The sequence below is a fragment of the Varroa jacobsoni genome, unplaced genomic scaffold (genome assembly GCF_002532875.2).
Source record: "Varroa jacobsoni isolate VJ856 unplaced genomic scaffold, vjacob_1.0 scaffold_107, whole genome shotgun sequence".
NCBI lineage: Eukaryota > Metazoa > Arthropoda > Arachnida > Mesostigmata > Varroidae > Varroa > Varroa jacobsoni.
The window spans coordinates 105,290-126,606 of record NW_019213009.1 but is presented as its reverse complement, the minus strand read 5'-3'; the positions used below and the strand labels follow the sequence as shown (position 1 = coordinate 126,606).

The window sequence follows — 21,317 nt, the reverse complement described above, 5'->3', positions numbered from 1 at the left end:
CTGTGTGCACAGTTCGGCAATTAAAACATGGCAGCTTTGTTGGAGAACACAAATTGAAAAGCCTTCGTTTTCCATTGGCTACTCGGATAGATCAGCGGTAAGGAGGAGGGTCGAAATGATTCGGACAAAGATACGCATCTCTGCGGGTCAGAGACAATCATGTTGGTCTGACATCTCTGATAGAATCAGAAAAATCTCTGATAGATACAGACGGTTGGTAGATAGATACGCGCCAGGATGGACGGCTTAAGAAAACGAATTCTAGTTGCAGGTCATTCCAGAACTTCTTCTTATGTAGGGAAAGCCATTTTCTTCTGGCCCGGTTGACGTGAATCACGTAATGTTTTGTCACGTGTTGCTAGCACGTGTACGTATGTGAGGTTTAGATGGCGAAACTTTCGACAATAATAGACGGCTAATTATAATGCTGGGCCGAGCCTTCAGTGTTCACCACAGTTGCAACAAAAAATACTTTGTCATATCTATCTTTGTCCACATTTGCTTTTTTAACCGTCAAGAAGGACAGCTAACTATCCATCGGCATATACAACACCGGATCTAAGTGATCAACCAACGGGGCTACCTTAAGGGTGTTTATCTTGTGACTAAACTTCTGATTCAAGGCTAGAGATCTGTTTCTTACTGTTACTCTCTATGGCGATGCCAATCAGACCATAATAAACAACAGGTTTTTAAGCTCGTCTACCTATAACTCTCATAAAATTTGAATATCTTTCGGTTAACAGAGTGCCACATCGTATTTGTCGTCGAAAGTATTCATGTATAAATTTTTTGCAAATTGTGTCTTACGTACACATGGATACTACTAAATTTGAGTCAATAAAAAAGCTACCGTAATCTAAAAATAGCCATTTTATTTTAGTCTGTTTCTGCGCAGAAGACGATTAATTAATGCTAGGTAATTAGCGACGTCAGTAAGAAACACGAGGACCGTCCACCTCGATGAGACTATCTGCTATTTTTTGGTGAAGCGAAGGCACTACAACCGAACGCGAGTTTTCGGGGAATGTCGTAAGACGTACGATGGTACTCAATTGCCGATCACTGTCCAGCCATCGGCACCTTCATCTATCTACGTATGCCCTATACAAAGAAAAATCAACTCTAACTGCCGTTGTATGTCTAACTTTTGGGCTGTTGCTAAGATCACTGGAGATATCACATGTGATTTCTATGCCACTGCCATTGGCGCGATAGCGGCAGCAGAATACTAATGTTTCTGCTGTTTTCTTTTAATCCTGAAAAGTTAGCGCGCGGCTAAGTTCGAACCTTGCCTGCCTAGCTGGTCGCCTCTGAGCTTTCATCGATCCAGTCTACAATCATAAAGGCATACATTCAATGTGTGTAGGTTCCTCTTCAGACATATGTTTCCTGGCCCGCTCGGCTAACCCCAGTTGCCTAACTGCTTGCTCCGGCCTCTCCCCCAAGCGAGCCCCAGACAGCTCGCCTTGCTGCTCCACCACGGCAACGCGATGTATACACAACAAAGCCACACTCGCCCGGTCAACCCGTACACTCAATGACGCTGACCATACAACACTATGTGAGTGACATAGTAGAGGCATCAATGCCGATGACGCTGACAACGATACCGGCTATGGAGTGGTAACGGGCCAGCTTCGCTCAGTTAAAGAACTGAATCAGTTACCGCCAAAACATCTGCGCCCCTTTATTAAACCGTCTATGAACTCTTCGGACGTGGCGGACGAAACGATATAAGCCTCGGCCTGCAATGCTGTTGAATAGTGGCAAAAATTTCGTTCACCGTACTAGCTCGGTGACTAACGTTATCTAGTGCTAGCAAGTATATAATAATAAAAGGTTCGAGCAACAGCAAATGGATTTGCTTTGTGAAGGTTTCAGTATATGTCGCTAGGACTTTCAGAAAACCATTAGCGGCATATAAAAAACCATATGAAAAAGGACTGCAACAGCCACGTAATTAAGGACGTGCCAATGCAGCGTCGGAATCTGCTTCGAAAACTTCTAGCGTAATAGCTAGGTAAACTGGAACAGCGTTTGTGTTATCAAATGGTTGAAGACCCTGAAACTTCCAAATTTCCACGGCAGAACATAATGTAGTACTGAACGAAGTGCGGCACGTAAGCATGTAAGTATTTCGGCTACAAGAAACAGATTTCTTGGTAATACCATGTATTTGAATGATTATAAAACGTAACAATTTCTATCTGCCGATGAGCGACACGACTTTGGCTGGTTCGTGTGCCCGTGTACACCTAAGCATATGCCCGATTTGTTCAGCTTTCTCTTGCTGTTGCAGCGTACAAAGCCTTTATAAATGAAACTAATGGGCACGACTTAACTAATGACGTTAGGTCCTGCATAGGTAGATTATTATGTTTGTGAACAGACCTAGGACGCACTGGAAAGGACATTATTATTAAGGGGTGTATGCAACAGCGGATATCAGCTATAATTTTTGCTGTAAGAATGTTATTATTAGATAACATCATGACCGTCGTGGAAACGTTTACCTTTGTTAACGGCCTACTACTATTGCGGCATAGAGGAACTCTTTGAGGAACATCGGACGATTACGTAACGTAAAAAAATACATGAAACGTGTGTGAAGCAGGTAAATATTTGACATGGTAGCTGTTATGACCAAATCTAGTCAGAAGATATAACCTTTTCTTTCAATCCTACTAGATAAAGTCATATTATTTACAATATATATTGATCAATAATGTTGATTAACATTTTGAGAATTTTTTGAGACAAGGGACCTGTAATGGGCCAGAGTCATTTGCTGTACAACTATGAAAAAAAAAACATTCTTGCTTCCTGATCTACCAAACTGGTCATACCAAATAGGAAAACTACTTCATGTGAGTAAGACTAACACTTGCACTGAACACTTCCGAACAGATCCGAGACCTGTACAATGTAACCGAATCATCCTTCTGAATTTTCGGAATTAGCACAAGGGACTGTGCGTGCGAAACGATTATGCTTAACTTTTACCGAAATTTTGAAACGGATTTCCAATTCGACTGAGATGCTATGCTGTTTCGAAGCATTGCACATGAGTGTGTTTCACAGCGTCACTGCGCACTCGGCACAACGACGAAAACTTCATCAACCACGAGGCTGGTATGAAAAAAACAATGGTGGTGCCTTTGCCCATGCATTTTCATGCGATTTTCGTCTATTACAGAGCCAGATCCGTATCGATAAGCCGAAATGGATAGTTTTCAAGAAGCCCTGGGTGAACGATTCAACACTTGGGCAAATACTTCTTTTTATGCATATTCATACGTACCAGTTGGGTTTCTTGCGTTTTTACTTGCTTGTTTCGACGAAGTGACATAGTTGTCAATAAAATCATTTGACAAGTGGTTCTCTGTTTAGCGTCAGGAACAAACGCAGGCCATCACATTAATTCTACGTAGAATCGTTATGACAACTACCTAATAACAACAAAAAGCAATTATTCCACAGGGCCAAAAGAGCTTGGCGGATATTATGGCACTGCGCGGTACCTTACAGGGGCATTATAGGCTCAGGTATTTGACACTAGCAGGAAGGTCGTTCCGATTGACTTTTCAACAGTTTCCAACGATACCTTCTTCATAAAATGCTAAATGCGGTTTCTCCGATTCCTACTATTAACACTTTTCTTTTATTTCCAATAAACATGAGTTTATTTCTAATTGTTTTTCATTCTGTGTTCATCCTCTTACCATATTGCTTTTTACTTTTACGAAGATTCTGTTTTATAAAACGTCAAAATTATAGTTTGTTCAAATGTTTTTCTCCATAATGCATCTTCATTTTGCTAGTCATAAGTTTAAGCAATCGAAATTGTTCATGTTTTAAATGATTTCAAACCAGATTGACGATTAAATCTATGTAAGTCTATCCCGACATAAACTATTTTGTATCTTATATAAGTTGTATTTATTTATATAAAGATAAACAAAGTGCCTTATATCCATCCCCCACGCCTTGGGAAGTGGAGGCTGTGTAAGTTAGCGTACCAAAGGAGTCATAGATGCGTATCGGCACTCCTCCTGACTCCACTCTCAAATGATAGTCCTAATCCGAACAATCAGTTGCTTAGTAAACTCTTATATCTGCGAATCCATCTGTCTACTCCTGATATAGGATCGGCAACTCTACGCCACTGCCGTTCCGTACATAATTCGATTGCTAGAATAACTTTTATTATTAGTTGACAATGAATTAGACCGTCCTGACGTGGACGTCTCTCGTAACTGAAGTGTGTGCTGTTCTCTTTCCACTAAGTTCAAATATCTTACTTTTATGAGCTTTTTCCTTACTTGCTTTTGGGGCATTTTGTGTAACAGGAAGAGCTGTTGTACAAGCCACATGTGGCCATTGAAAGTCGTCCTCGATAAAACGATCAGTCATTGATTCGATTCGATGCCGCCATCAGACCTGCTTCTTTCCCAGTCACTCAGTCTACCACCTATCGCTTGGCCTGTACTTGTTCTGGCCAAACATTTGTTTACTACCAGTTATATATAAACATCAAACTGCGCTGAAATCCTTTTGCGAGGATATAATCAAGGAAGCGTCGTCAGAAATAAACAGACTTTTCAGTTCGACTAGGAGGATACAAACGGGTTTAGGCCATAATGTTGGAGAATTAATAAAAGTATGTTGTCGTTTGCCCCCATGTTGTTATTTATTATTATTCTACAGCTCATGTAAATGATGATTACCGTGTCGTTGTTGCTCATTACGACAGCTATAATTTATAGAAATGAAGCCTTTCGCTCCTATCAGTTCGCTGCGGTTGATGTACCGTACATCACCACGTACGCTGATAACGTGGCAATATTTACTGCCATTTAAGTATATGTATCTCTAGGACGACGGAGATAAGAGAAATTGAACATATCAGTTCTCACATCGCACACGGGTCAAGATTTGGCGGGACTAGGGCCATTGGGCCAGAAGCCAATAGTTCAACGGTAGGCTCAGCTGTTCCATCAGGTCGCAGGCTGAAGTTTCATCTATTTCAAAGGGACCGAGGCCAGGGAGCTTCGAGCTCCAGTCGAGCCACGTCGTCGAGGGGTTCATCTGCTCCGGCGTTAGGCAGTTCACCTCTGATAAACGAAGATGAGCTTCTCAGGGTATTTCCAGATCGGAAGCTGCGAATCTTTATCGCGTCATGGAACCAGAATAGCACGGTAAGTTCAAAGTGTCTTTCTACTTGTACAATTGAAATGATGCTTATATGTTTATTGCGTTTGATTCATGAATGTATAAAAGTGGCCATTGTATCATAGCTACGGAAGACGACCAAGGAAGTTCATTATATATATATATATATATATATATATATATATGTTTCGATAACCTTGCTGTTATTTGGCTGTTTCGGCATCAGCCTCGAGTATATTATATAACTCCAATAGGTGAGATGCGCCTAATCTTTAGTTTTATATATCGTGCTTTACTGTTTGGCCCTATACTATCCACAAATATCCGTTAATAAAAAAGGTCTAACGGGTTCGAAGAAAACGAGTTTGTATATATATATATATATATATATATATATGTTTGTATGCGGGAGCGTGCGGTTCATAAAGTTACGAGGTGCGCAAAGTTTATCTTTGATAATAAACGATTGGGATACTTTTTTAAAAACTATTTACATAGCTGTAAATAACTGTTAGGAGATAACGCGTCATTTGAAAGATAGACTGTTTTTTCATTGAAAGGAAAAAAAAATATTTCCTTTGCGCCAGACGTTGGCTGAAATCGGTGAGGATCGTTTAAGCAAACGAACAATTCATTAAAAAACAGCCCATTTATGTCAGAAATGAGGTCTTGTGTTACTTACCTACCGACCTGAAAGAAGTAAACAGTGTTGAAGAATAAAGTAATATTATTCAATACTAGCAATGTGCAGCTAGCTATGCAGAACCCTCTCGTCGTAACGTGGCACGTGGTTTTTTATAGTGGCTCAGATAACTAGAATTAAACCATAACTTTTTTTTTATTGGATACATAGGATAATGTCGCCGTTGAACGCTGCTTCTGTTTTGAGAAATAAAAGTGCTTTCAATACTCTCACTAGGATTCCTTTCTTTCTTTCGTTCGGCCTACTCAGTTAACTTCGGCTTTACACGAGAAGTTAGTTGTTCGTAACTGTGTGCTCACGATATAACTGTCTTCGTAGCAGATAAACTTTAAGACTTTTTAAGCATCCGATGACACGCACTGATTCGAGGGAAGATGTTTTGTGTAAAAGAGACACGTTTATTTCAAACCGAACCAACGCTAGCGGTGGCTATATAAAATACGGCTGTTTGTTAGTACGGGTATAGCAGTAACTCGCCTGTGGCAGGAAGTCAGCATTGAACGGACTCTCGGGGAACTTTCGAAGCTATAGGAAGTAAACGTACGTTAGAAGCTTAGCGAAACTAGAAATACATTAGCCGGCTGTGGATACAAGAGGTCGAAGTTTAATCTAAGGAAGCAGCAAAGTGTCGTCAAATGAAATTGTTTCGGTAATAAGTATCGCTTGCTATAGTAGACACGAAATGGTTAGAAACGTTGGCACGAAACGCTTCCTCAATCTAAATAAAGTATCGATCTGCTGCTGATATGCCATTAAGGCTTACCATGAACCCAACCTCATTGTCATTAACTAATCTCTCCACACAGAGTGATGTACAAATGGCGGTACACGTACGGCGATTGCTATATTAGTACCTACACAAATGTGTAGTTCATTCACCAGCCTACATTATTCGTAACCCAAATTCCATATACTCGGCAATCTCTGTTATATATATATATATCAATTCAATTACCTGGTATGTCATTACACTTCCTGCTAGGTCCCGTCTGGCCTGAAATATTATTGAGGGGGGTATTGACGCTAATTCGATTTAATTTCTTTAAACAAACAAAGAACACCACAAGTGACACGGCACCGTCTCGTAGAATGGTCAGAGCTCGATAGGGAACACGAACCTTCTCGGATACATAAATTGATCTACCATTACTTGATCATTGCTATTGTTATTCATTAGTGACGTGAACATTTTTTTCAGATGGGACCGAAAAATCTCAGTGAGCTTCTGCTCACGACAACAGAAGAAAATGCTGACATGTATGTCATCGGCGTACAGGAAGGCGTTGCTGACAAGTAGGTTTCCTATGCGTAAGCCCTTTTCATAGCCTGTTAATCTAATTACGATAATGCCTATAAACGAATTCGTAATTATAAATGTGTACAGCTCAGGACGTTTTTGCAAATGACACAGAACGTAACAAAGGAGTGTTGTATTGTCACAGGTATTCCTTCTTGGGCTTTACGATGAACGGCCACAATATATGGTCTTTTTGTTTGATGGTACGGATGGACCTGCTTACTACTGATAGTTTTTCGCGGCGTAAAGGAGCTAAATCAATTATAGTTGTTTTTCTTTAACTGACGTTTACGAATGATGCATATATTCCGTTAAGCATGGGGCTGCAAAGCCTATTCCTTTTCGAAATTTTTGGAAAAAAACTTTATCCGTTTGGAAAACATCAATACTGAGAATTATATGTTCTTCTAAAGGATATTTTCTACGGGCAGTAAGCATGAAGAGGAGACAATCAGGATCCTGCTAACGCATTTCGAAGACGCTAATCTTGTACACTAGACCTACTGACGGCTGAAATTTGCAATAAGCAATACATTTATCTGAGTAAGTGGCACGAACTCAAAATGAACGTTGGCATGTAGTTACTAAGCCGTTTCAGATACACAAATATAGAAGCTAAGATAAAACCTACCAGGCAGGTCGCATTTGTCTAACGGAACTAGCAGACTAACTTTAATAAATCGAAAACAAATCTCCTACAAAGAATATATGCCCCTTTGTAGTTAATTTCAGCTAGGTATGCTAATAATATGACACGTTTGTTGCAATGAGAAATAACAGAAAATTAGTCAAAGGACAAATCGACCGACAAGAATCATGTATCAGCGACTGGTACCTGAGAGTCTTTTTAAACTAATAAGATAGATAGGTTATAGATTTTAGAATAGTCGTGGCCTCGTCAACAATGTCGCGAGTCTGTAGGACCTACTCTTTGAGTACCACATCGTGTCGCTCTCGTGAGCCTTACTACCGCAGCTCGGATTCGACCGTATGGCTCTATTTGTATAGCTATAATTATTAACAGCCATATAAATGAAATATAGTTGATGAAGACCTTGTTACTGGTTTAGTCTCCGATGGTAGATACGCTCGACAAAAGCTGATGACAACAAGCTCATTAACCTAACCTGATGCCCTATCGAAGCACTGTACTTAGGCGATGTACCCTGTAATCTGGAAAGTCTCTTTGTTACTGGATCAAAAAAGCCAATCGGACCCCTGTGATTATAGTGAAGCCTAGATGTACCTACGAGGAGCTAACACCGTTTTTCGATTTGGCACAATCATCAGGCGAACGGGGGTTATGAAATGATGACGCAAGCTTCGGTCGAGTCGTTTTCGTCGCATCATATTATTTGGCGCCAGACATAGCTTGTACTTAACAGCGGTTAGTTACTAAACTATTATCAATTTGAAACTATTATTTCTAAATTCTACTAAAAAAACTCGATTGTATCAAAAAGATGTCGCATTGTGAAAACTCTAGAGCCAAAACCTTTTAATTCGATCCATCGTTATTTGGGTAGAAAAAAAGCGGAAGAGCAAATTTTCCACCTGGCGTCTCCTCGTAATCAATAGTTTCCGATAGAGATCAACAATCAATAAGGAACAGTGCGCTTGAAATTTGTCAATATTCTCATCACTATATGCATACTTGAAGCCGTTGAGGCACGGGTTACCAAGCGTTTCTATCTGGACTCTTATCTATGATAAATGTGTAGCTGTTGTTATCTTCATTCATTCCCTCTCTATGTACATATTGTCTGCATAGGGTGTCACGAGTCTAGCGATCGTCACCCATAACCGCCCAAAGGGGCCCACTATAGTTTCGTTCTGCACTGTCGCTTCTTGATGCCTCTTCTGAAATAAATAGCACAAATAAGATCAACTAACATAAGTGAGAGATGGCTCTCAGTTAATAGAGCAGATCCAACACATAAAAAACCCACTCTAGTGGCCGTTTACGAAACATTCTTGTCCTGGTAGACGCGTCGTAGGGTCATCATTTATCTAGCAGAGTAAGCAAAACAGAGCTATGTCCTGTGAGCGAGCAAACCAATTCAGAGTAGATAGGTTTGTGCTATTACTAGGTACAACGCTGTGCGTGTGAGTAAAAGCTTTATTAAATTAGAGGTAGAGTATTTTTACTACTACTATTGCGTTTGCATTTACACACAGTATAATAGCGAAAGTCGCATTTCTAGCCTATTGTTATACGTGCACAAATGGTAGATAATGCATTTCATGCATTTAAAGGATATAAAAGTAATAAGAAAATGGCACTAAATTAACAAGTTCAGCGTTACGTATCATACCGAAATATACGATATAGAAATAACGATATGGCGTAGTGCGTCTGCTATACGTAGACGATGATCTGAAAATTGCAGATTCCGCGCTTTCAACAAAGTCAGATAGTCCAAAATGGCATCGGTGACATCATCGCCGACTTGTTAATTTAGTGCCATTTTCTTATTTATCCTTATTAGATCTGGAAAGCTCATCGATATTTTTGTTAGCTAGTTTTAGTTTGTATACAACTTCCTCTCGTATTTGCTTTCCGCGACTGAAATAATGTTCGCTAGACAATTATATATTTGTTGAACTCATACTTGCGAAATGTACCAATTTCCACTTTCAGCGGAGAAAAATTGCCACTCTAAAATGGCGTCAGGTAAAATGTTGAAATTTTATTACCCACCCTCCTCAGAAAAAGATTTCGCGTCCTGAAACGCTACATATATTAGATGTAAAAATAAGTTCGGCCATTTTGACTAATATTTAGCCATTATTATTACAGAACAATGGTAAAACCCCGAAATAATTAATAACAACGATAGTAGTAAATAATCATCGAAATAATTACCGTTATGATTTACTTTCTTTCTATTTGTAGAACGATTTACGGGCCTGTTAAAACAGGATTTCCTGCTTCTGAGCTTAAAATGTTCCAGTCCACATTTTTGGACCTATCCAGCATTCAAAAATCGGCCTCCGGCCAACAGATGTAAATAAGCGAGTAACGTTACCTAAATGAGCAATACGAAACTCGGAAAAGTTACCTTGCCTCCTAAACGGCCCTTTCCTTCCACTGAACTGTTGATTGCCATCCAGAGCGTTATGCAGCATCGGTTTCACGAGACTCTACGAGCTCACAATGGAACGCTCGTTTCAAGCTTTACCAAATACATAGAGGAAACTTCTTTTTCCTCCGGGGTGAACCCGTGATGCTTGACTTTTCCTACTAGAGTACAGAATTGCCAGTAACAATTTGATACGTAGCGTGAGTTTTTTAATCGAGTGCAATAGTGAAGTGCGTAGTAGCCGCACTCGAGACCCACTGATACCCTAACCAATACAAACTGAAAATTTGACACATTTTTTGCGCGGATCTCCTAGTGATTATCTAAGTAGGTGGCAAAAAGGCTCAGGCTCTACGTGTTATTCAGAACCCGAACGAGCATCAGGTCAACCAATTCCGGACGCTTTCCTGACGACCTAAATTCAACATGATCACTAATGTTTCTCTGTGCCCACAAATAGAGCCATGCAACTACAGATCTAAATTGAACTCGTCCAACAAACACCTAAACAAGAACCTAAGTATGATAAGTATATTGACTTTATCTACCAATACCTTGTTATCATCCTTTATCACTGTTATTCATTGTTTGTACCTATAATATCTGCTGCGGCTGCTGATCACAGGCGTGAGTGGGAAGTTCGGTTACAGCAAGCTTTACTCCCGTCGCACGTTCTGTTTCACGCATGTCATCTTGGCGTACTGCACCTTAGCGTGTTTGTTCAACGCGATCTCATCTGGTACTGTGGCGCGCCCCGCGACGTCCTGCAGCCGACCCGAGCCGGTACCGCTCTCAAAACAAAGGGCGCGGTCTGTTCCTCCTTCAGCTTTTTCGGCACGTCTATGTTGTTCATCAATTCACATCTTACAGGTGAGACTAGAGTAGGGTTTCGTTTGTTGTCCAACAGGTCTGATTCTGCTTTGCTACGTCCTAGATTTTATATACAGTGTAAATGCAACAAGGTATAGTAAGTTGCGAACTTCCCTAACAATAAGTTGATTACTATAAACAATGAGGATCGCGTAAGGAGCGGATGATGACTAGTATGTGTAAGCATGGGATTTTTGTTTGACCTTTCACAGGTCTATTTTAGTTGACGGTCTACCTTTGCAATACTGTTCTCACTGTTACATATTCGTATTAATATTTAGCTCAAATCCATTTCAAATATAAAAATACTATCCATACATACACACTAGCATTAGTCGTGGACTTCCACGAGTTTTGAAGGCACAGTCCGTAGGTGTTACTTCTTTACAGTTTCATAATGCATTGAATTTTCAGCCAGTAAGCTTGCTTTCATCCTGAACATCTATTTCCCACGAGCAGAGAATCGTGCGTCCGGACTGCTTTAAATTTACTCAACGTATTAGCGAAAACGGTCCACAAGGACAAGGTTGTGCACCTTCAATGGGCGAGCGGTCACATTTTATTTCCACTGCGAGAAGAGTAGTTTTGCCTTAACAAGGACTAGAAATTCTTGCCTCCAACAAAAACGACTAGAGTCTAGGGCAATGGGGCACTACCTGATCTGTTCTAACGCAACTGTTTATTCCATTTTCGTAACTGGTTTTCTTTGGCAAGTTTTCCGATTAAGCACTCTCGAAGCAACGCTTCGACAGTGAAAACTAGTAGGACTGTTTGCTTCTATCGTAAAGGAAAATGCCAGGCTAATTCAAGGCTGTTGTTAGATTGCAGCAATGGCTGTCTGGGACGGCATAGTCAGGCTGACATAGGCGAAGCTCTATAATGGATGACTCGCTAACAAGCTCTCCTGGGTGGGCGCCAGCCCCGTGATCCATTGCTAACTTACCGCTGTCCTAGAACCAACGCTACCGCTTGTGACGTTGAGTAAATTATCGGACTTTAAGTGGATCGCATGTAGCTGAATATTTAATTTCCTTCTTTCTTTTCTTTTATGACGTTCAGCAACAATGTCACTAATCTACCCATGTGTGAGTAATGAAAGCCTTTAAATATTTGTTTGTATAGGTATATATGTAGAAAGTCTCCCTCTAACAGGATCGCGGTAAGAGGTCCCTCACTTCGTTTTCGAGGCATTGAAAGCTCCAAATTGCAAAATGGCGAATGGCAAACTTGGTGAGGTTAAGACAGCGATCTATGTCAATGTTCTACTCGTAGCTGAAGTAGCTTCTTCCATTAGCTGTACCCTTACAGGTTCTTTATTCCTTGCTAAGCAAGTCATTATGGGCCAGCAGATGGAAAAAGCCGCGACAGGCCAGCTACGTGATGCAAGACAAACTTTCGACTAGCACTGAGACCCACAAGGTATAAAAAATGGGTTGGCTGCATCGCATCATCATATCCGTCATGTTGTTGACGTCTGTTTACCATATCAAAGTGAACCTTTTTCTGCGTATTGGTGGCACGTGCCCACGCCCCAAACGATCATTTGACATGGGAAGCTTCATTGCAAAACAAGTTGTCCGATCGCTGCAGCGAGAACGATTTTATCCGATTTAGTTTTTGACGTTAACGGATCAGCCACTGATGTAACATGCTATTAGTATAATAAGTAGAACGGCCCACTTGAACCAATCGATATTTGCTCATCCAGCTATCGGACTTGAGCTGCTCCATCCTTCGATCCTTTTACCTCAGCTATCGTTTTTCTGATCCCTGCGCATTTCTTCGCTTCGAAACTTGGTTGGGACGTATCATTCATTCACTGACGTAGCTTTGCGCCTATATACTTAAGCTTTGGATTAAGACCATCGTATTGAATTGTGCTTCTGGTTTTTGTGATTAACCAGCTATATAAAACCGATGAATATAGATAAATTTCGACTGGCTAGCGGCTGTCACTAAGAACAACTGTACACAGAAACAACCTTGTAATTCTTTGATTTAATGGTAAAGTGTTATTTTTCGTTTACGGCTGTTTCTAACTTAATCGCTCGCGTTAAAGTTACGCGAAATAAACATTCTAAAATCTGACATCAGAATCTTTTCTCTGTCCTATCTGTGTACAGCTGAAGTCACATAAGCCTGACATCGATTGGCTGTATCAATCCGAATCTTGAAAACTTTAAAAATATTCCATTATAATTGTTTAGGGGTTTGTCGTTCTAAACGTTTCGGAGTCGCTTCTCTTCGTTTGGAAATCGTCCAGCAGCCACCCTTCTACTGATGAATAGAGGCGTTCCTTTGATCTAAACGCACTCGTTAGACATGTTCAACTATAATTCATATTAAGCAAAAGTTCACGTAGCTCTTATTAGTATGACGACTTGATATACGTAGAGTTGAGCTCCACTAATACCATAAAATAATAACTATATATATATATATAAAAGGGAAAAACAATGCCATGAAAAAGTGAGTAAGGTCGATCCTCACATTGGATTTGCGATTTCATCAGCTTTTCTAATGCGCCATTGTAAAATTCTGTCCCTTCGTGACTAGCTTCATTTCATGTTGTCCCATCATCATTTGTTGATTAAAATAAATTGTTGCGGGCTCGAGCGCTTAGATCCGATTGGTAACACACGAACATCTTTTATATAGGCAGTAGTAATAAGAACGGGTACATATCCCTAATTAAAATGACACCCCTTCGCGAGTGGAAGCCATTAATGCTAATTGTTGAAAGCTAAAATAGCGGGTTGCGGCAGTAACTGTGCCGAGCATGCGTGGGCACCACTGCAATTTTGCCCACTCTGATCGTGCCCTTCTGACTCGAAGAAGCCTCTCGTCGTTTTACGTTAGCAGAATCAATAGAAACTTGCGCATCTGCCATTCTAGGTATTGCTCTCCTTTGGTAGCTAACAATGAACTGCCACTGGATTTAAATGTTATTGCTCAGCTTGAAGGCAAGCAAAGATGATGTCTCGTTAGTGAAACGCTGCAGACGAAATGTAACCAGGTCGGCCAAAGACGAAGCAGCTACACACCACAGTTATAATAAGGCCGCTAACTATTTTTTTCAATTTAAATTTTTTCTCTTTTAATGTCTAGCGGATTATTCCATCGTGTGCCGTAACGTCGATAGCGTAATATGTATAACATACTGAATGCGCCGTCAAGTCCCTACAATTATATTTGCCACACGACAAATGAAGTATACTGAATATTCTATTGTTTATCTGTGTTTTGGTGATTGCTTTTGGACAGCGCACGAGAACAAACAACATAATCGAATTGCCGATTACGAGAAGATCATTCGGGCCCTCTTCCGCCAGGCGGTGCCACCATCCAAGGTGGCACCCGTTGCCCCATCTAGATACGACGCTATCTTTTGGTTTGGGGACCTTAACTTTCGACTCGACACCAGTTCTGAAACTGTTCTAAGGCAAGCGATTAAAGAACACATTTCATACAAAGAAAGAAAAAGAAATCGAACACGTTGCAAAATACATAATAGCTGACATCCGTCCCCAGTTGTCAACGAAGCTTCTTCTGTACTAGACATGTTTCGTATCGATGCTAACTTCATTCATTTAAAGATGGCGATCGATATTGTAGACACGTAAGGTAGACTATTTGCTATGCTCGCTAATCGCTGTAAGCTAATAGGGTAATAATTTACTTTACTAAGAAAATTCCAAGTGCAAGTAGAACTGGAGAGCTCGCCTCAGGTCGCTGGCACTTTCGCCTACTCCATCCAAAATGCTCAATGTTGTCGAGCGGGTAGTGTTTAGGAAGCAGGAGATCTTACCTACAACAAAAGACAGTCGACTCAATGGATCAAATCTGTTGTCTCCTTAACTTATGTAGATGGGTCGTAACTGTGTTTCGAGTAAAGCCCTCTTTACAAATAAGTTGAAGCAAATACATTTACTAAACAAGAAATATATTTTGACTGCGACATGTGCAAATTATTTCGGGGAGCACAACCAATCTGGATTCTAAAGTAATCTAAAACGTAAAATATATACAGTATAGAAGAGTCATTTAGTCCCCTACGGGTTCACTCTTGTCTACCAGTGATCAGACGATCTTACGATGCATGTTCATTGGCAACTGCCTGTTGGACGTTGGGTGTCTAATGAGTTGACGGTGGGAACGAAGGTGATGCTATGTCGAAGTAGTAGAATAAGCGTACCGAATACCGTTAACTAAACTAGAAGTACCCGTCCTTCTCAGATTTAACTTTGCATAGGTTCGAGCACGACAGCGTTCCGATAATAGCGTAACGTCAATAGGTAATCACGCCTTTCCTAGAAGCGTTTAGAGATCTTCCATGCATAGCTTGAACTAGACAATACTCACATCGAACAGTAATGCTATGGTAAATATTTTGCAGATTTCTGGCAGAGCGAGACTTTAAATCATTGCTCAGATTCGATCAACTCAATAAGGTGATTGCCGACGGAGATGCCTTCAGTGGATTTCATGAAGGAGAGATTAGCTTTGCGCCCACATTCAAATATGAGATCAACTCTAATATGTACGACAGGAACACCGTTAGAGTGCCTTCATATACGGTACGTCCAAGAACTTACGCGCAGATTAGGCCGTGCCATATTGAAAGTGTTCGCGTTTGTCAATATCTTTTGTAAAAATAGGCCGCACCGAAACCTTAGTCATAGCAGGCCTCGTTCGATACCTAGTATTTTCACTATTTTTGTTTGTAACTTGAACGCTTTTTTTTTTCTCTGATATCAAAATGATTCTTATAGCTAAGAAGAAGCACGACAGTAGACTTTACAAAAATTTAGAGTTAAACATTTGTAAAATATTATTACTCAGTGATAATCATATAAGGCACCCCTTAGTTATTGGCTAGTTCATTTTAGGAGAGCCGAGTCTGAGCATTATTTAAGTGTCGAATTTGCTCCTTAAGCATCTATTGGATTTTATTGTCCCGACTTCCAATGTCGCTTACTTTTTACAGGACCGGATTCTATATATGAACCGCGAGGGCCAAGCTCTAACAGTACGTCTGTACGATTGCGTTGAATGTTTTTCATCATCGGACCACAAACCGGTTGTAGCTATATTCGAGGTCGGATTGAGAGCCTCTAATGACTCGAGCAAGCTCGCCGCAGGGGCCTTTCGGCGAGAAGTATTCGTTGAAGGTACATGGTTCCGCAACGCTCATCTGTTCAGAAACCATACGCTATTTATTCTATTCATACTAAGCGTCCAAAGTAGAGGCGTTTTTAGCGATTAATTAATAAACTCGTACTCTAGCTCGCGACAATAGGCACTGGAGTACAAGCAATGCATTTGGTCTTCGACATCGCCGAGCGTTTGTAGGTAACCAGATCAATGGGCACCGGCAGTTCCATGATAGAACAACAATGCTACCCTTTCCACCTACTATGGATTCTTCCAATTATATTTTTCTATATTCTTTTTGCTGTTATACTATCATCGTCGTTAGAATATTTTTCGCCTAAGTTTAGCTAAATGTTTACACATTAAAGTGTCTGTTCTGACGTCTTGGATAATGGTGTATAGAAAAGACATCAAACTAGCATGGCGTAATATCTCTCTTATCTTGGGGGTGTCGATCCGACGGAAACTTTCAATATGGCAACCAACAACACTCGCGCCTGCGAGATCAGCACAACTTACGCCATTTTCGACCTACTCGGCTTCATTCAACCGAGACAGCCATAAGCAGACAAAGGCTACCCCCGAGTACCTTTAATTATACTCACTTGCTAACTATGCAACCCATTTTTGTCCAGCAGAAATTTTCCACAGCTGCGCCACGGAAGTTTAAGCACTCGTTTGCTAAACTCCCTCCCGTTAGCTATTCTAGTTCCAATAGACAACCCCTCATGTAGGACGCTAAAATTTATTTTGGCAATTCCGGACTAAATACACGTTCAGCCCTTATCCGTGCTACATCATCGACTGGACCATATGGAATTATGACCAAATCTCTATTAGGCCACAGAAAAGTGACTTTGCTACGTATGCAAAAATAAAATTGGGCATATTATTTTTGTCGTGCTTTTAAAACTGTACATAAACAAAAAGAAGTATTTTAAAAAATTTCATTTACTAACACTGATTGACGGAGTGGTTGAGCGCAGTTTTTTGTAATCTGTGAAAAAATTTTTCAATAGCAGCTACGCGTCAACGATTCGTTGAAGCATCGCTCAACAGTGTCCAGCTTCATTCGTATAGCGTTTCGAAGTGCGGTATTTTTTGTGTTTTTCTAATTGTATCCCTATATATGTTTTCAGCACTGAAGCGTTCAACACTTCGACGGAGAATCAGTTTTGATGTCAGTAAGTCGAGCGCCGTCTGCTGTCTTCAGTGAACTATGCTAGAAAGTGGGTTTACCTACGGTGGAGGGACGTCTTACCGCTTTCCAGCTGCGAATATTGGCAGAACTGCGTTGGGCATCATTGACTAGTTCGTGGCCAACAGAGAGCCATGGCAATGATAAACGGTTCCAATAACAGCAACAAACCGAAACGCGCACCCGGTTCTCACCATGATCGATTTTTTTCAGTGGACTCCATCTTTACGCCCACTAAAGTCACCCACTTTAAAGATTTTGACACTTCGCAAATGTCCCTAAGTTACCCATCGAATGCCTACAGGAAATAAAGAACAATAGCTTCTGATCTGCGTGTAGCATGTCTTGCTAGTCGATATCTGCACGAGTCATGAACAATATCGTTAGCGTTACCACATTCTAGAGAGGACTCGTGGCCTGAAACGTATAGTAAAAATACGAAAAAAAAACTAAGTATATACGCGACGCCTCTGAACAACAAGGTAAATTTGCGTCTAAAGGGTCAAGTGTTTTATTTAGATAGTTTCAAAAATGTTCAGTTGAGCTGCCCCGTTGAGATCAGTTAAAGGAGATTCGATGGGGCAGCACTTTTCTTTCTTGCGTACTTTTCGAAATAGTACCAAGTAGTGTTTAGATGGTACATTAGCTAGCAGCCAATATTCTGTTTAGCGGTAAGCATCGAAAGAGACCTTAGAATTATTTCACTGTTATACATCGCGCTCAATTTTCTTCGTCAAACACCATACACAAATCATAAGCTATTGCTAACTATTACGTTTTCGTATATAAAGTATGTTATTTTTAGATAGGTGGATAAGTTTGCCGTAAATGAAACTACAACCCACTATAGCATCGTTTGCTTTAGTACAAAGCCAATAAGCCTGTGCAAGTTAGCCGGAAATGAAACGTATGCATGTAGGAGTGAGTTCGGTTTTTATAGCTAAGTTCTTGTAACTGTATCCTTTTGCGAAATCGTTTTGCGATACTTTTACAATGGAGTTCTCAACAGGATAACTGGATACGAGCTCGTCATTTCATCTCAGAAGTAACTGATCAATCACCTAATGACAGAACGCTGTTAACATGATCGGACCTACGTATATTCAACAAATGGGCGATGTATCAATAGAGAGATTAACATTTCTTTGCCAATTGGAAAAGGATATCAATATGAGCCTTACGGTTATCCAACAGTGTGGCGGAAAGGCCCGTGACGATTCTAAACGAAAATTCTAAAATGTAAAGCAAGCCAGAAAAAAGTTTGTCCGGAAATTTTGTCTGGGGGTGTGCAACAACAAATGTTCGCCCCGGATTCGGTTTTTTCACTTGTGAATTCAAAACGTGCTCGAAGGGTATGAGCAAAAAAAAAAACAGCAACTTACCTAGTACCCCATATATTCTACTCCTTATTTTCACGGCCACCGCCTCAGCAATGGACGTATGCCTTTACAGAAAACATCACTGGTCTTCAAAGATCATTTCGACGACGGCCATACTAAAAACACAGTATAAATAAACGCGAATCGTCGAGGTCTCCTGCTGATCTGCACGATCCTATCACGGGTTTTATTATGCTAAATCTGTGAAGATTGTATATAGTTCTCTCGACGCGAATGATCTTAATTCTATCCAAATATTAGTCATTGCAAAGAACGCTGTGGAAGATAGACTAATTCCAATGTGAAGGTTCAGTCGGTTGTGCAGTGGTCCGTGGGACGGTTCGATCAAATAGAGGCATCACAGATGAAGTCACAAAAGGGGTAAACTTACCTAAATGCGCTGATACATTATAACGCCTACCTTTAGAAGCGCCTACATGTATGTAGATATTTACACCCGTATTGAGCTGTGTTTGTCTATAAATGTTTGTAGTGCCTTCAATAGCAAACATGCTGCATAGTTATGTAGTATCTATAACTTAGATCAGTGCAACGCTATAGGGTGCAAAAACAAATGTAATGTTCGACGTTCTGATATACGCTATGCATAATAACAACAACACCGTGACGCTGTGTGTACTAGTTCTAAATAGACTAAATGGTACTAACCAAAACCAAATAAACGAGAACGACATGTTGAACTTGAGGATATTGTGTGATTTTTTTGGGATTCGCGGGCAATCGTTGGTTAGAATTCCGGCACTTTTTAGCTTTTATGGCCAATACCTTTCTAGTTATAAGGTCCCGTTAATTAAGGCCTGTGCAACAATTACGCTACATTTAATTATTAATAACAACAACTACATTTAATGCGGAGAAGCTCGTAGATCTATAACCGATTATTGTAATTGAGAGTCAGTAAGGGTGGCGTAAAACTGCCCACCCGTCGGGCGAAAAACGTCGGAAAAAAAGCCTCACTGATTTGAGTAATCCCAATTGTTTCAGCAACGACAAAATTAAATATAAACATTTATCAACCAGCGATATGTTTAGAGGTATCTATCTGTATTTGTTTAGAAAAAGATCTATCTTACAGTTGCAGCATAAAACATAATTGTTCAACAGTACAATTTTAAACTATCACCTCTACAAGCGTGAGATATTATTAATCAATGAAAACGTCCATCTTCAGGACTTCTATATCAATATCGATGAGTCTGACAAATCTTTTCTTTAGAAATGCTTCTTCCTCAAATGTAAGCCAATCATTGAACCAGAAATAGCTTTTAAGCGGCCCTTGAAATCCTTTCTGGCCAACTAATTCTATCGCAGACTGAAATATTTCGTTTTTTAAAAAAAGCTTCTGTCAAGAACCATTATGCATTATATATGCAGTAAGATAAAGAAAATAAAAGCTTCGTAAAAATAAATAGAAAACGAATTAGTGAAAAAAGTAATATTTTTTCGCCGTAGAGTATATCGACTGTCTAATCGAGTAATGCCACTTATTTCTTTCACAGGTTACAACGCAAGAGCGGTCTTTTGATGCAAATAAATGACAATTTTAGAACGTTTAAAAAAAGTCGTTATATATAACTCCTCGTTTCCAAGGATGCCGACAAGATCTTCGCTGGTCGATTGATTTTCTCTCAATTTTCGATTTATATTTTGATGCTCCATTAAAATATGTCTGCCAAGTTCAGACAGTGTGTAACATATATACTAAAACGGATTCATTATATGTATTTTATATTTAGACACATCGATCTCAATTGGTGCATTATACACCTAGCCAATTCTATTGTTCTTCTGCTAGCGGTAAGCCGAAATAACAGAAGTATTTGAACACAAGCAGCCATACGGTCCATTTTCAAGAACGCTTGTATGCTTGCTTTTGTGCTTACGCTATCATGTAATGTACACTGTGACGATCATTTTTAATTACTTACAACTGCTAATATCATTAGGTATCTAGGTTCACAAATTGAAACCTAAAGGTTGATGTTCTAAGAAGTTACCAAATTGCTTTTGTAACACACAATGTTATAAATGGTTCTATATGTTCTCTCTGATATCTGTGTATTGTATTGTTGCCTTTGTATTTGTGAAGTTTTTGAGAATTATTAACAAATGTCAATGAATTGATTTTCTAGTCCAAGAAAATGCGGCAAATCTCACTGTCCCTACATATGATACCTTCATACATGAGGCCATCCGACCAAAGCAGAGTACTTCGTGCTATACAAAAAAACATTTGACGTTATCGGGTAGCCATTCCGATATCCCGTCTTCGCCACTTCAGCTCCGATCTCGTTTTCATTATTATTATTATTATTATTTTAGTGCTTCACGCTTTTATCCGCCGAGAAAGCTTTTTCAAAGCTGCTTTTGCTGACTATGCTCCGAAGTATGTCAACGGCCCCTTTTGAAATCATCTACAAACATTCTAAAGTATAGT

General features: G+C 40.0%; 1 protein-coding gene across 1 annotated transcript; it reads left to right on the top strand.

The window, feature by feature from the left end:
- Positions 1-1,544: 1,544 nt before the first annotated feature.
- Positions 1,545-19,566, top strand: INPP5E (Inositol-3-phosphate synthase). Its single transcript, XM_086970624.1, has 8 exons — positions 1,545-2,131; positions 4,880-5,201; positions 7,077-7,171; positions 10,884-11,128; positions 14,393-14,570; positions 15,525-15,705; positions 16,116-16,299; positions 17,422-19,566. Coding segments are annotated over exons 1-8 (1,284 nt in total). The 5' UTR covers positions 1,545-2,129; the 3' UTR covers positions 17,499-19,566.
- Positions 19,567-21,317: the final 1,751 nt, after the last annotated feature.

Excerpts from the sequence above, each read along its gene's own strand:
- INPP5E (XM_086970624.1), top strand. Across the intron at positions 11,129-14,392 it reads CATCAATTCACATCTTACAG|CGCACGAGAACAAACAACAT; the intron begins GTGAGACTAGAG and ends GCTTTTGGACAG. Across the intron at positions 14,571-15,524 it reads AGTTCTGAAACTGTTCTAAG|ATTTCTGGCAGAGCGAGACT; the intron begins GCAAGCGATTAA and ends AATATTTTGCAG.